The sequence below is a fragment of the Takifugu rubripes genome, chromosome 11 (assembly GCF_901000725.2).
Source record: "Takifugu rubripes chromosome 11, fTakRub1.2, whole genome shotgun sequence".
NCBI classification, from domain to species: domain Eukaryota; kingdom Metazoa; phylum Chordata; class Actinopteri; order Tetraodontiformes; family Tetraodontidae; genus Takifugu; species Takifugu rubripes.
In genome coordinates this window covers 9,277,972-9,294,426 of record NC_042295.1, presented here as the reverse complement: position 1 = coordinate 9,294,426, position 16,455 = coordinate 9,277,972, and the positions used below count along the sequence as shown (strand labels likewise).

The window sequence follows — 16,455 nt, the reverse complement described above, 5'->3', positions numbered from 1 at the left end:
TTTAAAGTTACCCATTTCGGCAGTCGATTGTCAATATTTTACCCCGTTGTGAGTCATAATTTATGACTACTGATGGTTTTATTTACTCAAGCATGAAACGGAGTATGATGTGTCTGTGGTGCGGTGTTAGCTGTTTTTTTCCATTGTTGTCCTTCCTGTCTCGTTTCCTCAATGAGCACTTCTTTCATTGCAGCACGATGACTGGGCGCTGCGACAGTGAAGACACTCAGTTTAGAGAACAAAAGCGACAGGAATGCGCCTGAACATCTTGTTCATAAGCCCATGGTTCAAAAGCCCATTTATGGTAGGAAACTTATTTATTTGACATTGAAATGGTGGCTATTTGCATGCCTTGCACTGGGCTTGATTTTGTTCACAATTAACCTTTGAACTTATCAGCATTTCCATTTATGATTTTATTCCGACCGGATTTTACTTTTAATTTTGTCTTGCTTTAATTTTAGTTCTAAAATCAACGTTAAATGACTTATAAAATAATCGGATTCATTAATAAGAAACTCTGATTGAAATCTGGTCTTCTAGAGCATCAGTTGGACGTATTGAGTTACACAAAAGTGTGGTCTGTTTATATGTATATTTTTGTGTTTGTTCTGAACCGAATGAATGTGGAGACCGCTGTTTAAATGGGGCAAGAGTGTGCTTACTGTCCAGCCACAGAGGGGCAGTATTACATTGACAAACTACCTAAAACCAGTTAAATACCTTCTTTTTCCGCTCTTTCACGTGAATTCGTTTCATTGCACCTGAATTTCGCCTCGGCTTGATTGAATCAATTCCTCTAATGACTTGCACGGCCTCGTAAACACGCGTTGGCCCTTAAAGTGGCCCCGTTAGTGGAACTGTAGGTGCTTTACGCGTGTGATCTGGCACCATTGTTGACGGGAGTGTTTGTTCTCACAGATTCCGACGTGGGATAAAAATGGACAAATGAATGATTTCCCAGAAGTGGAGGATGCGTGATTAATGCCTTACTGTACACTGTAAGTCACAGTAAATGCTGTTTCAAAAGCAGTATTTGAGGGTGTGTCTGGGTCACTGGTAGACGAAGGTTTACTACTACGGAATGCGGGATGGGCCAATCTCCATCGGAGCTGTCGCACACCGCCGACGCCTCCGTCAGAGCGAAATGGAAAGCGGGCGAGAGAGCTAAGAGGCTCCGCATCGGCAGACGCGGGAGCAAAGAGAAACGTCGCGGCCAGGATAGGAAAAGGAATCCGATGAAAAACAACGTGCTGTCGTGTTTGGGACGAAGAAAGCGAGAGTCGAGTGGCGCAGAAGCGGGTTGTGAGAGCGACGCCGGCGGTCCAACGACGCCCCGCGACCCCAGAACAGGAAAGTTGCCGAGGGACGAGGTTGTATCGACGTTCGCGGTATCGGCGGTCCGTTCGGAGGTACCGCCCGAGCCCGAAACCGAAGAGATCGGTCCCACTGTGAGCCCACGGACCGCGGCCGGTCCGTCCGATGCGGCCGGTTTGGAGACACTGACCGCTGAAGTCAGCGCTGCGGGCTGTGAGGAGCCCGGACACGCGAGAGAGGACAATGCATCGGACCCTCCTGCCATGGAAGACCAGCCACTGGGGGGGGACAGCCGGGATCCTGTTGTGCCTGACTCTGGAGGAGTAACAGGGACTGCCCCGAGTTCGGCTAGCTCGGCCCCGGATCAGGACAACAGCGAAAACTTGTTGGCGGATGGTCGAGCCGAAGCTAAAATGACAAAGATCGAGTGCGGCGGCGGCGTTTCCCTCTCCCCGGACGACTCCTGCAAGCGTTCGGCTCCAAGCGAGGGACCGGAGCGCACCGATCAGGCCGGTGGCGGACCCGCAACGGGTCAAAGTTTCCCCGGAACTATCCCGAAACTCATCATAACTCGGGATCCAAGCCCGACCCCCTCCCAGGAGCCTCCGATTCTGCTGGGCGCCCGAACGGAGCTCACCACCGGGTCGTGCCTGGACTCTCACGGGGATGACGAGTCCCCGTGTTCGGACAGCGGTTGCGGGGGGTCCCCGGCGCTGATGCGCTCCCCGAGGAAGCTGTCCAACTCCTCCTCCATCGGCCTGTCCTCCGCATCGTCCTTCGAGGAATCCGAAGACGACTTCACCGGGAGCGACATCGAGTCCAGCCTGTCCCCGGCCAGGTCCCTGTGTAGCCCGGACGAAGGGTCAGGGGTGAGTGCATTTAATTTCACAACATCACGGTTGAAATGTTGTTTTGGTTAATCCTGTTGGGGACACATTAGGACATCACACTGACATGCAAAGTAAATGAAAAATCATGAAAATAACACACCAGTCCACATCACCCAGTCTGGCGGCAGAGTTTGAGCAACTGGTAACATTAGTTAGAAACGTGGAAATGATAAAGCCAGTTCTTTGCCAAAATGGTGCATTATGAAGGCTTACAAAGTGGGCTCATTTGGAAATGGATATTAGTGTTGAAAGCCTTCAAGGTTGACACCACTAAAATACAATGAACAATAATTAGGAAACAATAAGGCTTTTTGTTTCCCTCCCCTCCCTCAATCTTTGCTTTTTAGCGCCGTGACTCATGATCACGTGGCCCCACGGAGCCCAATGTACACGCATTTCAAACAAATGGTTGAAATATTCGTCATCCCATTACATTTACAGCTCCGGCTGTGTAAAGTTCCTGTGCTGAAGACGTCGCAGAAGGTCTGTTTCCACCCCTAGGATGTCAATTTTTCCTCTCCAGTATTAGTTTCCATGGAGGAAGCGTCCTCCCCTCCAGTCAGGAGGCTTTGAGGCACCGTCCTCCCCCCTGTAAACGCCTGGAATGACACGTCTTAAAAACAGGATGTCTCCGCTGGACATGGAGCTGGTCAACAAATGGTTGGCTTTTCACCCCAGCAACTGGGATCCCAGGTGAATGTTGTCAACCTGGTGGGTCAAAAACCCGGATGGATCGCGGCCCTTGAGGCCTGCGTTTCGACATCGATCCTCCCAATCAACCCTTATCATCATCTTATTTGGTGCTTATTATAACAATTTTTGGAACAGAAGTGAAACTAATAATGATTTGTAAGGATAATTTCATAATACAGCTTTTCAGCAGTCTTTTGCTTCATTATGAGCTAATTTAGCATTAGCCAGTTCTGTGTTTACCTAACTCAGTAGAGTAAAAGCCAAGTTACACTCGATAAATGCATAAATGAGCAACTTTTTTGTCTCGGGTGGACACGTGTACTTCTGATGTAGTTGGCGCTTCAACGCTGAAAATATACACTCACTCATCCCATTATCGTGTCTTCTACAGCAGATCTATTGGATATTGCAATTTCCAGGCTTTTATGTGCAAAAAGCAACTTGAGTTGCACTTGCTGCTGTTTTGTGTGTGTGTGAGAACCTGTTGTGTGCTTTCTGATATGAAATGTGTCTATGAGCGTTCTTTCTCCTCGCTGTGAAAACATTTCAGTCATAAGCTCCAGGGTGTGTTTGTTTCTCGCTGGCTCTGTTGTGGCTGTACTCTCCGCTCCCAGTCAGTCCAGGTACAATTTGTGCACTCTGACGTGAGCAGATACTTGCTCAAACATGCATACTTACAGTCGCGCACACACGCGCTTGCTATGCCACCTTGCATACGCAGCTCTGAGTGTGTCATGGAAAATTGGGCTGCGGGCAGAGCCAGTTGCTAGGCGACTTCTTTGCCATATATGGTGCCTTTTTTTTCTCTTCTTCTTCTTCTTCCTCGTCTTGTTCTCTTTCCCCAGTCGTGCATTATATAAATGAAGTTTTTTAAATTAAATTTTTGGCTGCTGTGGAATGTCCCCAAAAAATACCTCGTACAACATCTTATAAATTGAGCTCAGCCAGCAGCCTCGAAGGGCAGAGAAGAGATTTTGCCCAAGGGGGCGAGTCGTCGGCGGCTTTAAACGTGAAGCCAAATTGTGACCATTACTGTCGCTTCTCAGAGCAAATGTAGGCACCACGCGTGCCCCAGCTGCTCACTTGTCGTCTGTGGCAACGGTTACAGAGGCCCACACATCCCTCCCACGTTGCACGCTTGCTTCTTTGGCCGCGCACTTCTCTCTTATTCCTCACCGCTGGAGTTTTTAAATCAAAATACAATGTAAACCTACAGTGTCAGCTATTTCAATGTTAAGTGGCGTGTATGCACAGAGATCACCTTTGACATAGATTGCTGGTTTTTGGGGTGACAATCCAACGTGGAACAAACCCAAAAAGGCCACCAATTACGAAGGCTTTCCTACAAATATGATAAAACATCTGCATTTTAATGTGCAAATACAGCGTGTAGTCACTCCTGTAGCTTATCCTGTAGATAGTCGTCCAACAGGTTCACTTTCTCTCTCACACACACACACACACACACACACACACACACACACACACACACACACACACACACACACACACACACACACACACACACACACCCACCTTTGGAAGCTATGAGGAATTTATCATGCAGGCAACAGGGGAGTACTCATATGCTACGGGAAGCCCTGGCATCTCAACCCCCACGCTTCCAGTCTGGAAGCAGATTGGCTTGTTTTTGGAGCTGTGGATTGGCCTTTTGAGAATTAGATGGATGAGAGATGGAGAAGTATGAAGGCTTGAAGTGGGGGTGGGGGTGGGGGGTAGAGGAGGTGACTTTTAGGTGATGAAGCCACAAGGGAGTTGGTTCAAGCAGACAGGTCACCTGGTGCACGATGACTTTAACAATTGGAATGATGGATATGGGTCAGAGCACCCCCCCTTCCCTTCCCCGTAGAAAACGGTATGAGCTTATGACCGGAGGGGATTATTTACCAAGCAACACAAATCCCAGTTGACAGAGTGAAGCTAAGAGCTAACAGTGGAGTCTGAGGAAGTGAATAGATGATTATGGAGGTATGATCTACAGAGGGACACGCACGTCCAACAGAGGGTCTCCCACACTGATGGTACCGGGTGGTCCCGCTAGTTTCCAGTGCTCTTATTCGCACCTCCCTCCTCTTCCGCCGTGGCTCAGTTCACCAGGTAAGATGTGGAGTTAAATAAGTTTGCTCGGTGAAAGGCAGCAACGCTGCACCACCAATAAACTGCTTTCACTGTTTTAGAGAAAGTATTTAATAAGACTGGCGTACTTGATTATCCAGATCGCTCACATGGTCTCTTTCATTGGTGGGATGCAGAAACCACCCATGTTTGATTCGGAGAACAGTGGAGCCGTCAACATTGGCACGATTAGAATGTAGAGGCTGAAACTAAACTGGGAAAACCCAGCGGACCCGTTCTGGTTGCTGTATAAGAGTTATTTAAAAGGCAGCAGCGAGGCTGAAGGCGAAGGCTGTCAGAGGTGAATCCTCGGCGCGTGGGCCACGGAGAGACGATGAAATGGCTGTTTTAACATAGGTGGTTCTCTGCGTTTCCTGATTCACGCGCCCTCACATCTAGCAGAACCTCTGGCTGTGACAGGACACTTTATTCAGGTGAGAGAGGGCCCGGAGCCATGAGGACAGAACATGGGGTGTCCAATTCTGTTGTCTGATTGTGGAAAAACAGCTCATTTGCATAGAATAAAATTAAAAGCTGATGCTGGGTCCTAACCGGTGTTTCATACGGTCTTATCTGTGTTGAACTTCAGACTCTTAGCCTTTACTGCTGCACTTTGACAGCCGTTCTAAAAGGGGACGGTTATCTCTCATGAGGATGATTTAAAGAGGTGCAGATGACTGAGAAGGTATGGAAGTGTGCATGAATAAGGATATTGGAGGGCGGAGGCGGGATGTTTAAAGCCGATTCACAGCCAATAGTTGGAAAAGAAGAAAGGTCTGAAGTGCCCGATTGTGCAGAGTGTTCAACATCTGCAACCAGAAGCTGCGTAACAGGAAATTGTCTCACGTTGCAAGTTGCTGAGTCCTGTTGTAAGTCTGTGGACATGCTGCCCATCTTTTTTCCGTAATTGTTCGCTGTTCTGAAACAGAGGTCACGTCAGGGTCATGAAAGTGGCACAAGTCTCGGGGGAGCTTAAGAAAGTTGGGATTTCTTTGTTCCCCGGAGCTGTTAATAGGAATCCTAAAACCCCATCGCAGCTCACCGGTGCGAACATGTTCTAATGCATGATCTAGACAAATTACCTGTTTTTCCTGCTTTGAATTGGTGTTATTTGAGAGCAGGCGCAGCAGGATTGTTGCTGTCCAGTGGTGGTGTCCTGGCTAAAAAAATGGATGGAAAAAAAGATGCATTGTTCATGTTAGTGCAAATAGTGTTGCATTCTACCTCGTGTATTCGCACCTCGACCCCTTGCCCACAAAGACAGTCGCAAAGATTATCTTCAACAAAGCAGCGGCCCTTAAACTCAAATACATCATGTTTTTATCTTCCAAGTTAAACACAAACCCACAGTTTCCGTTAGAGGTGTGTTACGCACACACGCGCGTGTGTGCGTGCGCGCGCTCACGGAGACTGTTTTATTGTGACAGAGTTTCACCAGAGCAGCTGTGGAAAGAATGCCTGTGATGAGAGAACAGATAATAGTCCTGCATGTAAACAGGGCCCAGGTACTGTAGTGCAGGCAAACAGCGCCGGCTTATAAAAAGATTAGTTTTATTGTTATAGCCTCTTGTCCTTGTACATTTTATTGCTCCCATTTTTCCTGTTTGTATCTTTTTGTTACTGTTGAACACTGATTTGAACACTTTTTTAAAGGGTTGCTCGATCGTAATGTACATTTTATTTTTCCATGACCCTGTTTTCTGTGATGCAACAATGTGATAACCACACAGTCACACACAGACACACACACACCCACACAGAGTTCAAATCAAATAGATCAATAGATGTTGTGTTCCCCTCAGAATGCTTGCGTCAAAGTCCCTGTTACACACTGTCCTTGCACAGGTGTTTCCCAACAGAGATAACTATCACACACACACACACACACGTTCTGCATTCTAACACCGTGCCACTGGGTTGGTAAATGTTTTATGAATGGGCTTTCTGTCATGTACATTGAGCACCTGGCTTTGCTTCAATGCCTACTGAGGTGTGTGTGCATATGTGTCCACGTGTGCACAATAATGGATGTGTTATTCTGACAAATCGTGACTGCATTAAAGCCCAGCGGTTTAAAAAAGACACATGATTGTGATGCCGATTGTGTGCCGACTCCTCTGCCTTTGTGCCTTTCCCAGAATAAATCCTGGCACAAGTTGAAGACGATGGTCCACTTCTCCCCCTTTGTCGTGTCCTTCAAGAAGCGCTATCCGTGGGTGCAGCTAGCGGGCCATGCCGGTACGCAGTGAACAACAGTTACGGAAAATCTTCACGGGGTTGTTTCATTGTTCTAACGTCATGAATGTTGTCTCATGTCCTGGTATTCAAGGCAACTTCCAGGCCGGCGAGTACGGACGCCTGCTGAAGCGATACTGCGAGAGCGAGCAGCAGTGTCTGCAGAAGCTGATGCAGGACATGCTGCGTCCCTATGTGCCCGGTTACTATGGCGTCGTGCAGAGAGACGAGCAGGATTATAATCTGATGGATGACCTGCTGGCCGAGTTTGACTCGCCTTCGATCATGGACTGCAAGATGGGAAGCAGGTAGACCTGTGTTTTAAGAAATGCAACGACATTACAAGTTTAAAGAAATGAAATCCATGTTCAGTGATGTAAAACTCTCCGCCCGTAATTTCCAGGACATACTTGGAGGAGGAACTGAAAAAAGCCCGAGAGCGTCCACGCTTGCGTAAGGACATGTATGACAAGATGGTGGCGGTGGACCCCGGAGCCCCCACGGAGGAGGAACGGGCCCAGCAGGGAATCCTCAAGCCCAGATACATGCAGTGGAGGGAGACGCTCAGCTCCACGGCCACCCTGGGCTTCCGCATCGAAGGCATCAAGGTCAGGGGGCGCGTCTGTTTTCCGTCGCCGTGCGACGCCGAGTAAATATTTATCTGCCCACCACTGGAGAGACCAAACAGCGGAGTGCAAACGCTAAAGACGGTTTAAATCTTCATCCAGATGTGCAGCCAAAATGGAGACTGTTTGTTCTTTTAAGGAATGAAAACAAGCGTGGCGATCAGCTCCTGCCAGGAGCTGCACATTTGCATGCTCGTCAGTCATGGCCGGAAAAATCTGATGGCGCCCTGGAAACATTTAAAGCAGCTGCAGTTATTTTAGCAGAATGAGGGTCACTCGCGCTGCGTTAGCACATTAGCTATTTAGCTGATATTCACTTCTATGTAGCTGAAAGCAGCAGGGACCGTCCTGCAGCTGCTGCCTCCATGGAAAAGACATAATTGTCTCCAGGGAGCTGTGAAAACTAAACTAGCGTAAGACATTTTGTTCTTTCCTACAGAAGGCTGATGGAACTTGTAACACCAACTTTAAAAAGACCAAGAACAGGGAACAGGTGATGCAGGCTTTGGAAGATTTCGTAGGCGGCAACACTCAGATTCTGGTGAGTTTCAGGTCATTTTTCGAAACTGGAAAAAGGAAGTATTTTTGCCGTGTTAGATATAGATAGATATTTATTTTCTGTGTATTTACCCACTGGAAACTTTTAACGTCCTTTTTAGAAACTCTACCTGCAGCGGCTTGAGGAAATTTGCTTGGTTCTGGAGCAGTCACAGTTCTTCAGAACACACGAGGTGAGACGCAGTTTTTGAGCATTTCTGAAGAAATCCGCTTGCCGAGCTGAAGGTTGATACCATTCGCCGCAGGTCGTGGGCAGCTCCTTGCTCTTCGTGCACGACGCCTCCGGGAAGGCCAGAGTGTGGATGATCGACTTTGGGAAGACGGTCCCGCTGCCAGAGCCTCAGACTTTGGACCACAGGACAGCCTGGGTGGAAGGCAACAGGGAGGACGGCTACCTGTGGGGACTGGACAACCTCATAGACATCTTCAGCAGCATGCTCCCAAAGACGCCTTGAGGGGCAGACTCAACCTGGCTGGGAGATGAGCTTAAACTGACACATTTGTAGACTTCTGGTGACGACCTTGTGTCTGTTCAGGAAGAAAACAATCACTTTGCAGAACGAGACTGGTGTTCTGTAAAGGAACAATGCTGGGGTTGTGACAGAGAGAAGGAGAACTGAGTGCACAGCAGTTACGCATGGACAATCGCCGCTGGTCTGGTCCGATGGATCTGCATGCCGTGACCTCTAACCTCGTTCGTGTTCCTCAGCAATGTCTCCCTCTGTTGGTGAGACTTGCACACAGCATGCTTGCCGTGATAAACTGGAGTCACAGGTTTGAAAGCCTTTTATAGAGCCTGAAAGGAGCATTAGGTAATGGGAGATATTGTTTGGAGGTTATTATCAATTTTAAAGCTTTAAAGCTTTAATGTTCAACAACACTAAAACAACCGTTAGACTCGGTGTTATCTGATTCAGCTTATTTGTTTTGGCCTCACCTGGTTTACAGTGTGTGCCTCGCCTATTTAAAGAGTTTAATCATTCCACCCTAGTGGACTTCTGATTTTTCTTCCAAAGAATCCATCCAAGTGTAAAGTTCCACCCTAATTCCAAAGTGTAATACAAAGTATTCCAAATTGGGTTTTTTTGTATCATAATGCAATTATTACTGTTATTTTTCATTTTTACTATAGGGTTCGCAGCTTTGGCAACCATGTTTTCTTAAATTTATTGCACTACTGGTCCTCACTCAGCCGCTGAACAAAAGAAGAGGATCCTGGGAGTATGTAAAGGGTGGAAGCTGCAGGTTTACAGATGCAGATGTCTGAGATCTTCCTCTGAATTTATACCTGAATTTTTTTTTATGATCGACACTGTGGCTTAAAGGAAACTGGAGTTACCTTCTGAAATCAGTCTGTTAAGGCTTTTCTGGGGTGTCACTTTCCTGCAATTGGAAAAAAACTGGAAGTTTTTAATGTGTTTTATGCAAGTAGTCACACGCAAGAATCACGTGGATAGACAGTCTCCCCCTGATCTACAGTTTTGGTTTGTTTTTTTCCAAAGAGCAGTTTACAAAAAAGAAAAATCCTGCCTTAGTTTATTAGTCGTTATAATCAGATTTCCATCGGCTTGAACGCCACCTTGAATCTTCCAGGCATCTTTGAACGGTGTCGAGCACCACTGTTGAGGCACGTGCGCGGTTACTTTTTTTTTTTTTTTTTACATGAGTTCTGTTGACACGTGTTTCAAGCATTCATTTAGAAAAGGAAATTAAGACATACTGGGAGAAAAAAAATGTTTACAAAGCATTATGTACCTTAACCCACCGATCCTCTGGGTGGGGGGGACAAATAGGTTTTCATACTATTGTTTTATAAGTAAGAAAACTGGATTCCTTTTTGTATTCTTAATTAAAGTTTAGGTTTTCTATTAGAATGACAAACAGAATGAAATGGAATATTGATTACTGCTTTGTTAGTCATGGATTGTAATAAACTGGTAAGAGTTATAAGGGGCTGTTCTTTTATTTCCTGCAAACTCAATAAATTCAAACTACGTTACAACTTCGGTCTGGACCATGTCATCATAAGCTTTGCTGTCCTTGCTGTTGTCCAGCACCAGCGGAAACTCAGACATTGACACTGAACAGAGATGTGCTCCTTGGGTGTGTGGTTCTAAGTGATATTGTGGAAGAAGAATGTTGCTGTACACCTCTAACTTAACAAAACACAAAAACAGACACAACAGCAATGCAAGAAACCATTTTATAAATGTTTTTCTGGAACAGCTAAACCCAAGAGTGCAAGTACACTCATTTCTGCTTTTGTGTCCTTGTGTGGACCAGCACTGCCTGTCCGGCCAGTCCGGCTTCCACCCCTCCCTCAGGGACCACGTACCGGCTCCCATCGTGAGCCCTCTGTGGATCCATTGTCTTCAGCTGCTCGTTGCTCTCAATGATGCTGTCCAGAGTCCACAGCTGGTAGCGAAGGCTTTTACCCTGCTTTGCCAGGATGTAGATCTCTTTAACCGCGGCGCCATCAATGGGACAAGCACGGTTACCGTCGGCGACTGAGGAGAGCCAGGGTAGAGTGGGGTCAGGTAGAGTGCGCTCGTCGCTTAGGCTACCTTTCTCCAGACCAAGAAGGACACCTGAACAGGGAGCACATTATGACAGTGAGGTTTCTGTATTATTCTTCACCAAAAACATTTTATTTTGACTGTTTTCCCCAGATCCATTATAATGGCGAACGGAGGACTGTAAAAAAAATAAAAAAAATAAAAAAAAATAAATCACTGTCCAAACCTGAATACACCCGTAATCTGATGTTTCTCTGGTTTCAGGTTTGTCATCATTTATGACTGACCAGTCACATGAGCACTCGTGTTTCAGGCAATTTGAGACATTCAGAGCTGAGATACCACTCATAACAAACCTCTGGTGAATAAATGAGCACGACTCACCTGAAGCCACCGCCCAGTGCGCCCTGTGACCCCCACGCCGGCACGGCTCATGGTTGAAGTCTTCATCATATCTGTACGTGCCATTAAGGAACTCTATCGTCCTCAAATCCCGAGATGATTAAAAACAACGCTGAGATTCTTTTTTTTGCCATGGAGGATTCGGGATGAGAACAGGCTGTTTGTGCCACAGGTGTGTGACAATGGCAGCAGCGTTGTTGCCACTCAGACCTCCTGACAGAAGCTGGACTCTACAGTCACAAACCTCCTCTGCTAGTAGGGCCATGTCTCCAGCTGAAGAAAAGAAAACACAATTTAAAGCCTCAGAGTAGCTCTGCTTTCTCTACACTGAGAAAGAAACCCTTCACATTGAACAATGTCCAAATTCTCCAAACTGTCCCACTGATATTACCTGAGAACATTTCACCCTGTGCTGTGTAGCCCCTGGTGACCGCCGCCTGAACAATGGTTTCCATTTCAATGCTGAGCTGCGGCTGCCGGAGGTGAGCGGACATCCACAGGGCCACCAAACCACATCTGGCAGTCAAAAGAACAAAAGATTTAAATTGGGATAGAAATATGATGGCCAATGACTTAAAGGTGATCTGCTGTGTAGGCTGCTTGTTTTAAACTTTTTGTTCAAATGTGCATGAAGGTGCGAATGAAAACATCAGCGTGCAGCTTCTGAACTTACTGGGGACCATCTTGGATGAGGGAAGGCACGTAAGCATTTACTAGCACCCACTGCAGGTCCTTTCTAAAGCTGAAGGTGGAAATCCCACACAAGGAAAGAATTCTAGCATATTTGGGGATGAAATGTTGAAAATCTGCTGGGTTTGATTGGTAGATTCACCTGCTTTCTCTCTGCCTGAGTAGCAAGCAGGCTTCTGTGTGGTCCCCCTCCACAGCACTCCTGCTGCTAGCGATGGTTTGATACAGCTTCTTTTTAGACTCCGAAGCCGAGAGGCCCGGGGCCCCTAAAACAGGTGGAGGTGGAGGTGGTGGAACTGTGGGGCTGCATAAGTCACCAGACTCCGCTGACATCTTTGCCCAGCCCCGGTTGTATAGACTGTAATAAGCATAAGTGGCAGTTATTACTCTGTACATTAAAAAAAAAACCTGTACAAACAAGCATTTCTACTTTTCACTAGTTAGCTAGCTAGCTAGCTTCACTCTACTGGTGATTTTAGTTGCCATTTCAACACGTTAAACCTTGTGCTTACTCTGATATGCCACAGTCTTCTGTCTGTTAATGATCATCCCAATCATAGAACAAATATTCTTTATTACGTGGTCCTCCAAATGATCCAGAGCGTTTTCCAGCCTAACAGCCGAAAGCTCCAACTTTCTAAAGAGCCATATTTAGGCTGTTCTTCTTCCCTTGCCGTTTATTGGCGGCCCGGATCCCTCACTGCAACTTGTCTTCCTCGCAGTGGTTAATGTGGGTATTGCTCAGAGGTGTCCCCCATAAAGAAAGTCGACATAGTCGTGTTAAAATAAAAGATTCCTGCTTGCACTGTCAGATTAGATGTGGAGGTTTACAGGCACTTCAGTGTGAAATTCCATTTTCCCTTTTAAAGGACGCGATTGATAATTGAAAGTATTTAAAGGGCTTGAATCACTTTAATATTAACAGTACAGCTAGAATATTGGCATGGATCGAACAGATGAACACTGATTACATTAATCAAACACATTATGAAAGACGTCCAATAAAAAGCGAAATAATTTGTCCTGAATTTAACCCGGAAACGCTTTCCGGTTATCGCGAGAACTGCACGAGATTACCAAACAGCGGGGTTTCATTCATCGAACAGTGAGCGTGCTACATTTTGCTCAACAATTGGGTCATTTTTGTTGCTTCCAAGACAGTTTATAATCCTCTCTGGACATTGGTATGTATGGTTATTCTCTTAAATGATGTTGGAGTCAGTAAATACATTCAATAAGCTAAGTATTTTTACTGCTAACGCGGGTTAGCAGTTAGGCAATCGTACGCCTCATATTATTTTCGGCAGATAATTGTTTGCCCGTGTTAGCCTTTAGCTCTGTTTTTAATTTAATCATTTTTTGAAGTTTTTTCCCCTTAGCAGCTTTGTAGAAGATGACCACTCCCGAGGTTCGTCTAAATCATACAATATACATCAACAACTTGAATGAGAAAATCAAAAAAGATGGTAAATATGCCTCCGCTCTTGTTAGCATAGCATGCAAAGGCTTGCAGATCCATGTCTTGACTGGTTTGATGTTTCAACAGAGCTGAAGAAGTCGCTGTACGCTATATTCTCCCAATTCGGACAGATTCTGGACATTTTGGTTGCACGGACCATGAAGATGAAGGGACAGGCCTTTGTTATTTTTAAAGAGGTTAATAGTGCCTCCAATGCCTTGAGATCCATGCAGGGATTTCCTTTTTACGACAAACCCATGGTAAATTCCTCCACGAACATCTAACCTCATAATGAAAAGCTTCTGCTTTTGTGTGTAAAAACCAAATGTTAAACTGCATAAATGCAATGATTGCTGAATACTTGTTTCTTATTTATTTATCGCCCTATAGCGAATCCAGTATGCTAAGCAAGACTCGGACATTATAGCCAAAATGAAGGGAACTTATGTGGAACGGGACCGTAAAAAGGAGAAGAAGAAGGTCAAGGCCCCTGACTCCTCAGGGAGCAAGAAGAATGCACAAGGAGCAGCCGCATCCATGGTTGCTGGGGTCCCTGGTGGTATGGCTGTAAGTTGAGCTGTAGACACTGTGTTGGATATGGGTCGTTTGAAGTAGTGTTGGCAACTGTACAAAGGCCTCATTGTTAGCATTAAAATAGAGGCTAAACATTTATGATGTCTTTCACCTCCTAGGGAATGCCTCCTATGAGCCAGGCCCCTCGTATGATGCACATGCCAGGTCAGCCACCTTATATGCCCCCGCCTGGTATGATGCCACCCCCGGGGATGGCGCCTGGTCAGATGCCTCCTGGTGCCATGATGCCTGGGCAAATGCCTCAGCAGGTGTGTTGTCTTCTTGTTGTCATTGGAAAAACAAAATCTAAGGAACTGGCATTGAAGGCCTGATTGGTGTTTTGTATTAATTTGGTCTTTATCTTCACAGGTTTCAGAAAATCCCCCCAATCACATCCTCTTCCTCACCAATCTCCCAGAAGAGACAAACGAGCTCATGCTGTCCATGCTGTTCAACCAGTCAGTAACTGCTCTAAAGTTCATTGGAGTTTTTTTGTTTGTCGAGACAGAGTCTAATCGCAGTGTCGCATTCAGGTTCCCTGGTTTCAAGGAGGTGCGTCTGGTTCCTGGTCGCCACGACATCGCCTTCGTGGAGTTTGACAACGAGGTGCAGGCTGGCGCTGCACGAGACGCTCTACAGGGCTTCAAAATCACACAGTCAAATGCAATGAAGATCTCGTTTGCTAAGAAATAAGACCAAATCAGATCCAGGATCTTTTGAGTGCAGCTGTGACATGTGTTCATTTACTTTTTTTAAATATGAAGACTATTTGCTCAATGAAGCCTCCCAGAATTACCTGTAAGTATACATTTTCTCCAAGCAGGTGACTGGTCATTCTGTCAACCACCTCAGGTAAATTTACAGAATGGCCAATTTTTATGCATTTATTTTTCACTGTTAGTCACAAAGCATTGCACCCAGAATCTGGTTTGCCAGACATTGTACCTGGAGCTTTTTCTCTTTATATTAAAACGTTATTTGAAAACAATTCTTAGTGTATTATATTGTAATACAAGGTGTGACCGATAGGTGGTGCTATAAAGCCACTTTCGAGGTGTCTACGTTGTGGTTGAAGGATAATTCATAGAAATCACAGAAAGGTGGGAGTTTGGGATAGTAAAGTTGACTACATCAACCTTAATCAGAATTTATTTTTAAATAATTTAGTCAGTGGTGCCCTTTTTAAATTCCCCAGCAGTGTTGTGGAGGGACCAAGCTGGAAATACTGGTCTTATATTAGACATTTATCATCTCAAGCATCTTTTAAATCCATTCATTCATATGAAGACTGGGGTTTTTCTAATTCAAGAAATATAGCCATGCCAATAATTTGAAGTCCTGGAATGTATAATTATACTGTAAATAAGATGTGATATTCAAAGTATTAGTTCCTATTTGTGCAACGGCAGTTCACGCAAATGTGTTTGTAAATGAATGCTAGTTTAAAAACAAGTGCAAACCCTGCCAAGTAAATATATAACTTGGCGTGAAACTGTAAATAGTGATTTGTTAACCTCTGGGAACAATTGCTTTCGGCCATAATGATGTTTTAATGAATGCTGCTTGGAAAATATCTCGCATGTTGACAATTGTCTCAGCTTTGCCAATTAGTAAATGCCTACGCTGTGTATTTGGCAGCGGTTCCCCCAGAGTCCCTTCCAGACCCTCACATGAGCTGCGGAATAATTACATGCCAACAAAGACCGCGTCGGCCTCTAACAGCCTGGCTTCGTGAGCCAACCGTGGGCTGATGTGTGAATTCGCCCTCAAAAGCTCAATTTGGACTTTGCGCTATCAACTGTGCCCGGCGCACACAGGGGCCTCCCTGTTGTGGACTTAAACGGTGCCCTCCATAATTGTCTTCAGGTCAGTTCAACAGTGTACACAGAAATGCGCATTCCTCTGTAGTTTCCCAAGCCTTTCCACACTCCCTTATTTTGCCTTGAGAAAGCACTGACCTTAGCCGCCAGGGCGCCATGTGGAAGAGAGAAGTGTGTGTGTGTGTGTGTGTGTGCGGGGGGGGGGGGTGCTCTTGGCAACATGCCTTGCGCCTTCCCCATTCACCAGCACAGTGATCTTTCAGTTGCAGCCACTGAAAGGCAGCTCCAGTGGGCGAGGCGTGGGAGTTCATCTGTCAAATCAACAGTCGACCCGAAGACAACATCAGCTGTGTGAATATCTGACGGCTCCACATGGGTTGCTCGTGTGAATGCAAATTAATTTGCCGTAAATTAACTGCAAAGAGACCGCCTTAAATTTCTCGTTACACAAGTAAGAGTACATGCGACTTTTGCCCATAAAATAATGCCACACCTGTGTGGATGCTAGTCGAGACTCAAAGGTGTTTTCCTGTTGGGGTG

The 16,455-nt window shown here is 45.9% G+C and overlaps 3 protein-coding genes across 5 annotated transcripts; 2 read left to right on the top strand and 1 right to left on the bottom strand.

Moving 5' to 3' along the window:
* Positions 1–177: 177 nt before the first annotated feature.
* Positions 178–10,457, top strand: itpkcb (inositol-trisphosphate 3-kinase Cb). The gene is made up of 8 exons (XM_003968413.3): positions 178–304; positions 922–2,186; positions 7,175–7,274; positions 7,366–7,579; positions 7,675–7,879; positions 8,337–8,438; positions 8,557–8,628; positions 8,701–10,457. The coding sequence occupies exons 2-8, from the start codon at positions 1,092–1,094 to the stop codon at positions 8,908–8,910; spliced, it is 1,998 nt and encodes a 665-aa protein (XP_003968462.2). The 5' UTR covers positions 178–304; positions 922–1,091; the 3' UTR covers positions 8,911–10,457.
* Positions 10,458–10,643: 186 nt separating this feature from the next.
* Positions 10,644–12,837, bottom strand: actmap (actin maturation protease). Its single transcript, XM_011608367.2, has 7 exons — positions 12,576–12,837; positions 12,206–12,421; positions 12,047–12,115; positions 11,765–11,889; positions 11,517–11,646; positions 11,356–11,426; positions 10,644–11,043 (listed from the first exon to the last, which is right to left on the bottom strand). The coding sequence occupies exons 2-7, from the start codon at positions 12,394–12,396 to the stop codon at positions 10,706–10,708; spliced, it is 924 nt and encodes a 307-aa protein (XP_011606669.2). The 5' UTR covers positions 12,397–12,421; positions 12,576–12,837; the 3' UTR covers positions 10,644–10,705.
* Positions 12,838–13,102: 265 nt separating this feature from the next.
* On the top strand, positions 13,103–15,083 carry snrpa (small nuclear ribonucleoprotein polypeptide A). Of its 3 annotated transcripts, none has more exons than XM_011608368.2 (7): positions 13,103–13,247; positions 13,429–13,529; positions 13,610–13,782; positions 13,913–14,089; positions 14,215–14,364; positions 14,465–14,553; positions 14,629–15,083. In XM_011608368.2, exons 2-7 carry the CDS (start codon positions 13,457–13,459, stop codon positions 14,786–14,788), a joined length of 822 nt encoding a protein of 273 aa, XP_011606670.1. In that variant the 5' UTR covers positions 13,103–13,247; positions 13,429–13,456; the 3' UTR covers positions 14,789–15,083. The 3 variants fall into 3 exon arrangements, with proteins under 3 accessions (XP_011606670.1, XP_003968401.1, XP_011606671.1); XM_003968352.3 differs by having other exon boundaries at positions 13,104–13,247; positions 13,446–13,529; positions 14,629–14,811; XM_011608369.2 differs by having other exon boundaries at positions 13,106–13,247; positions 13,443–13,529; positions 14,629–14,811.
* The last annotated feature ends 1,372 nt before the right edge of the window (positions 15,084–16,455 follow it).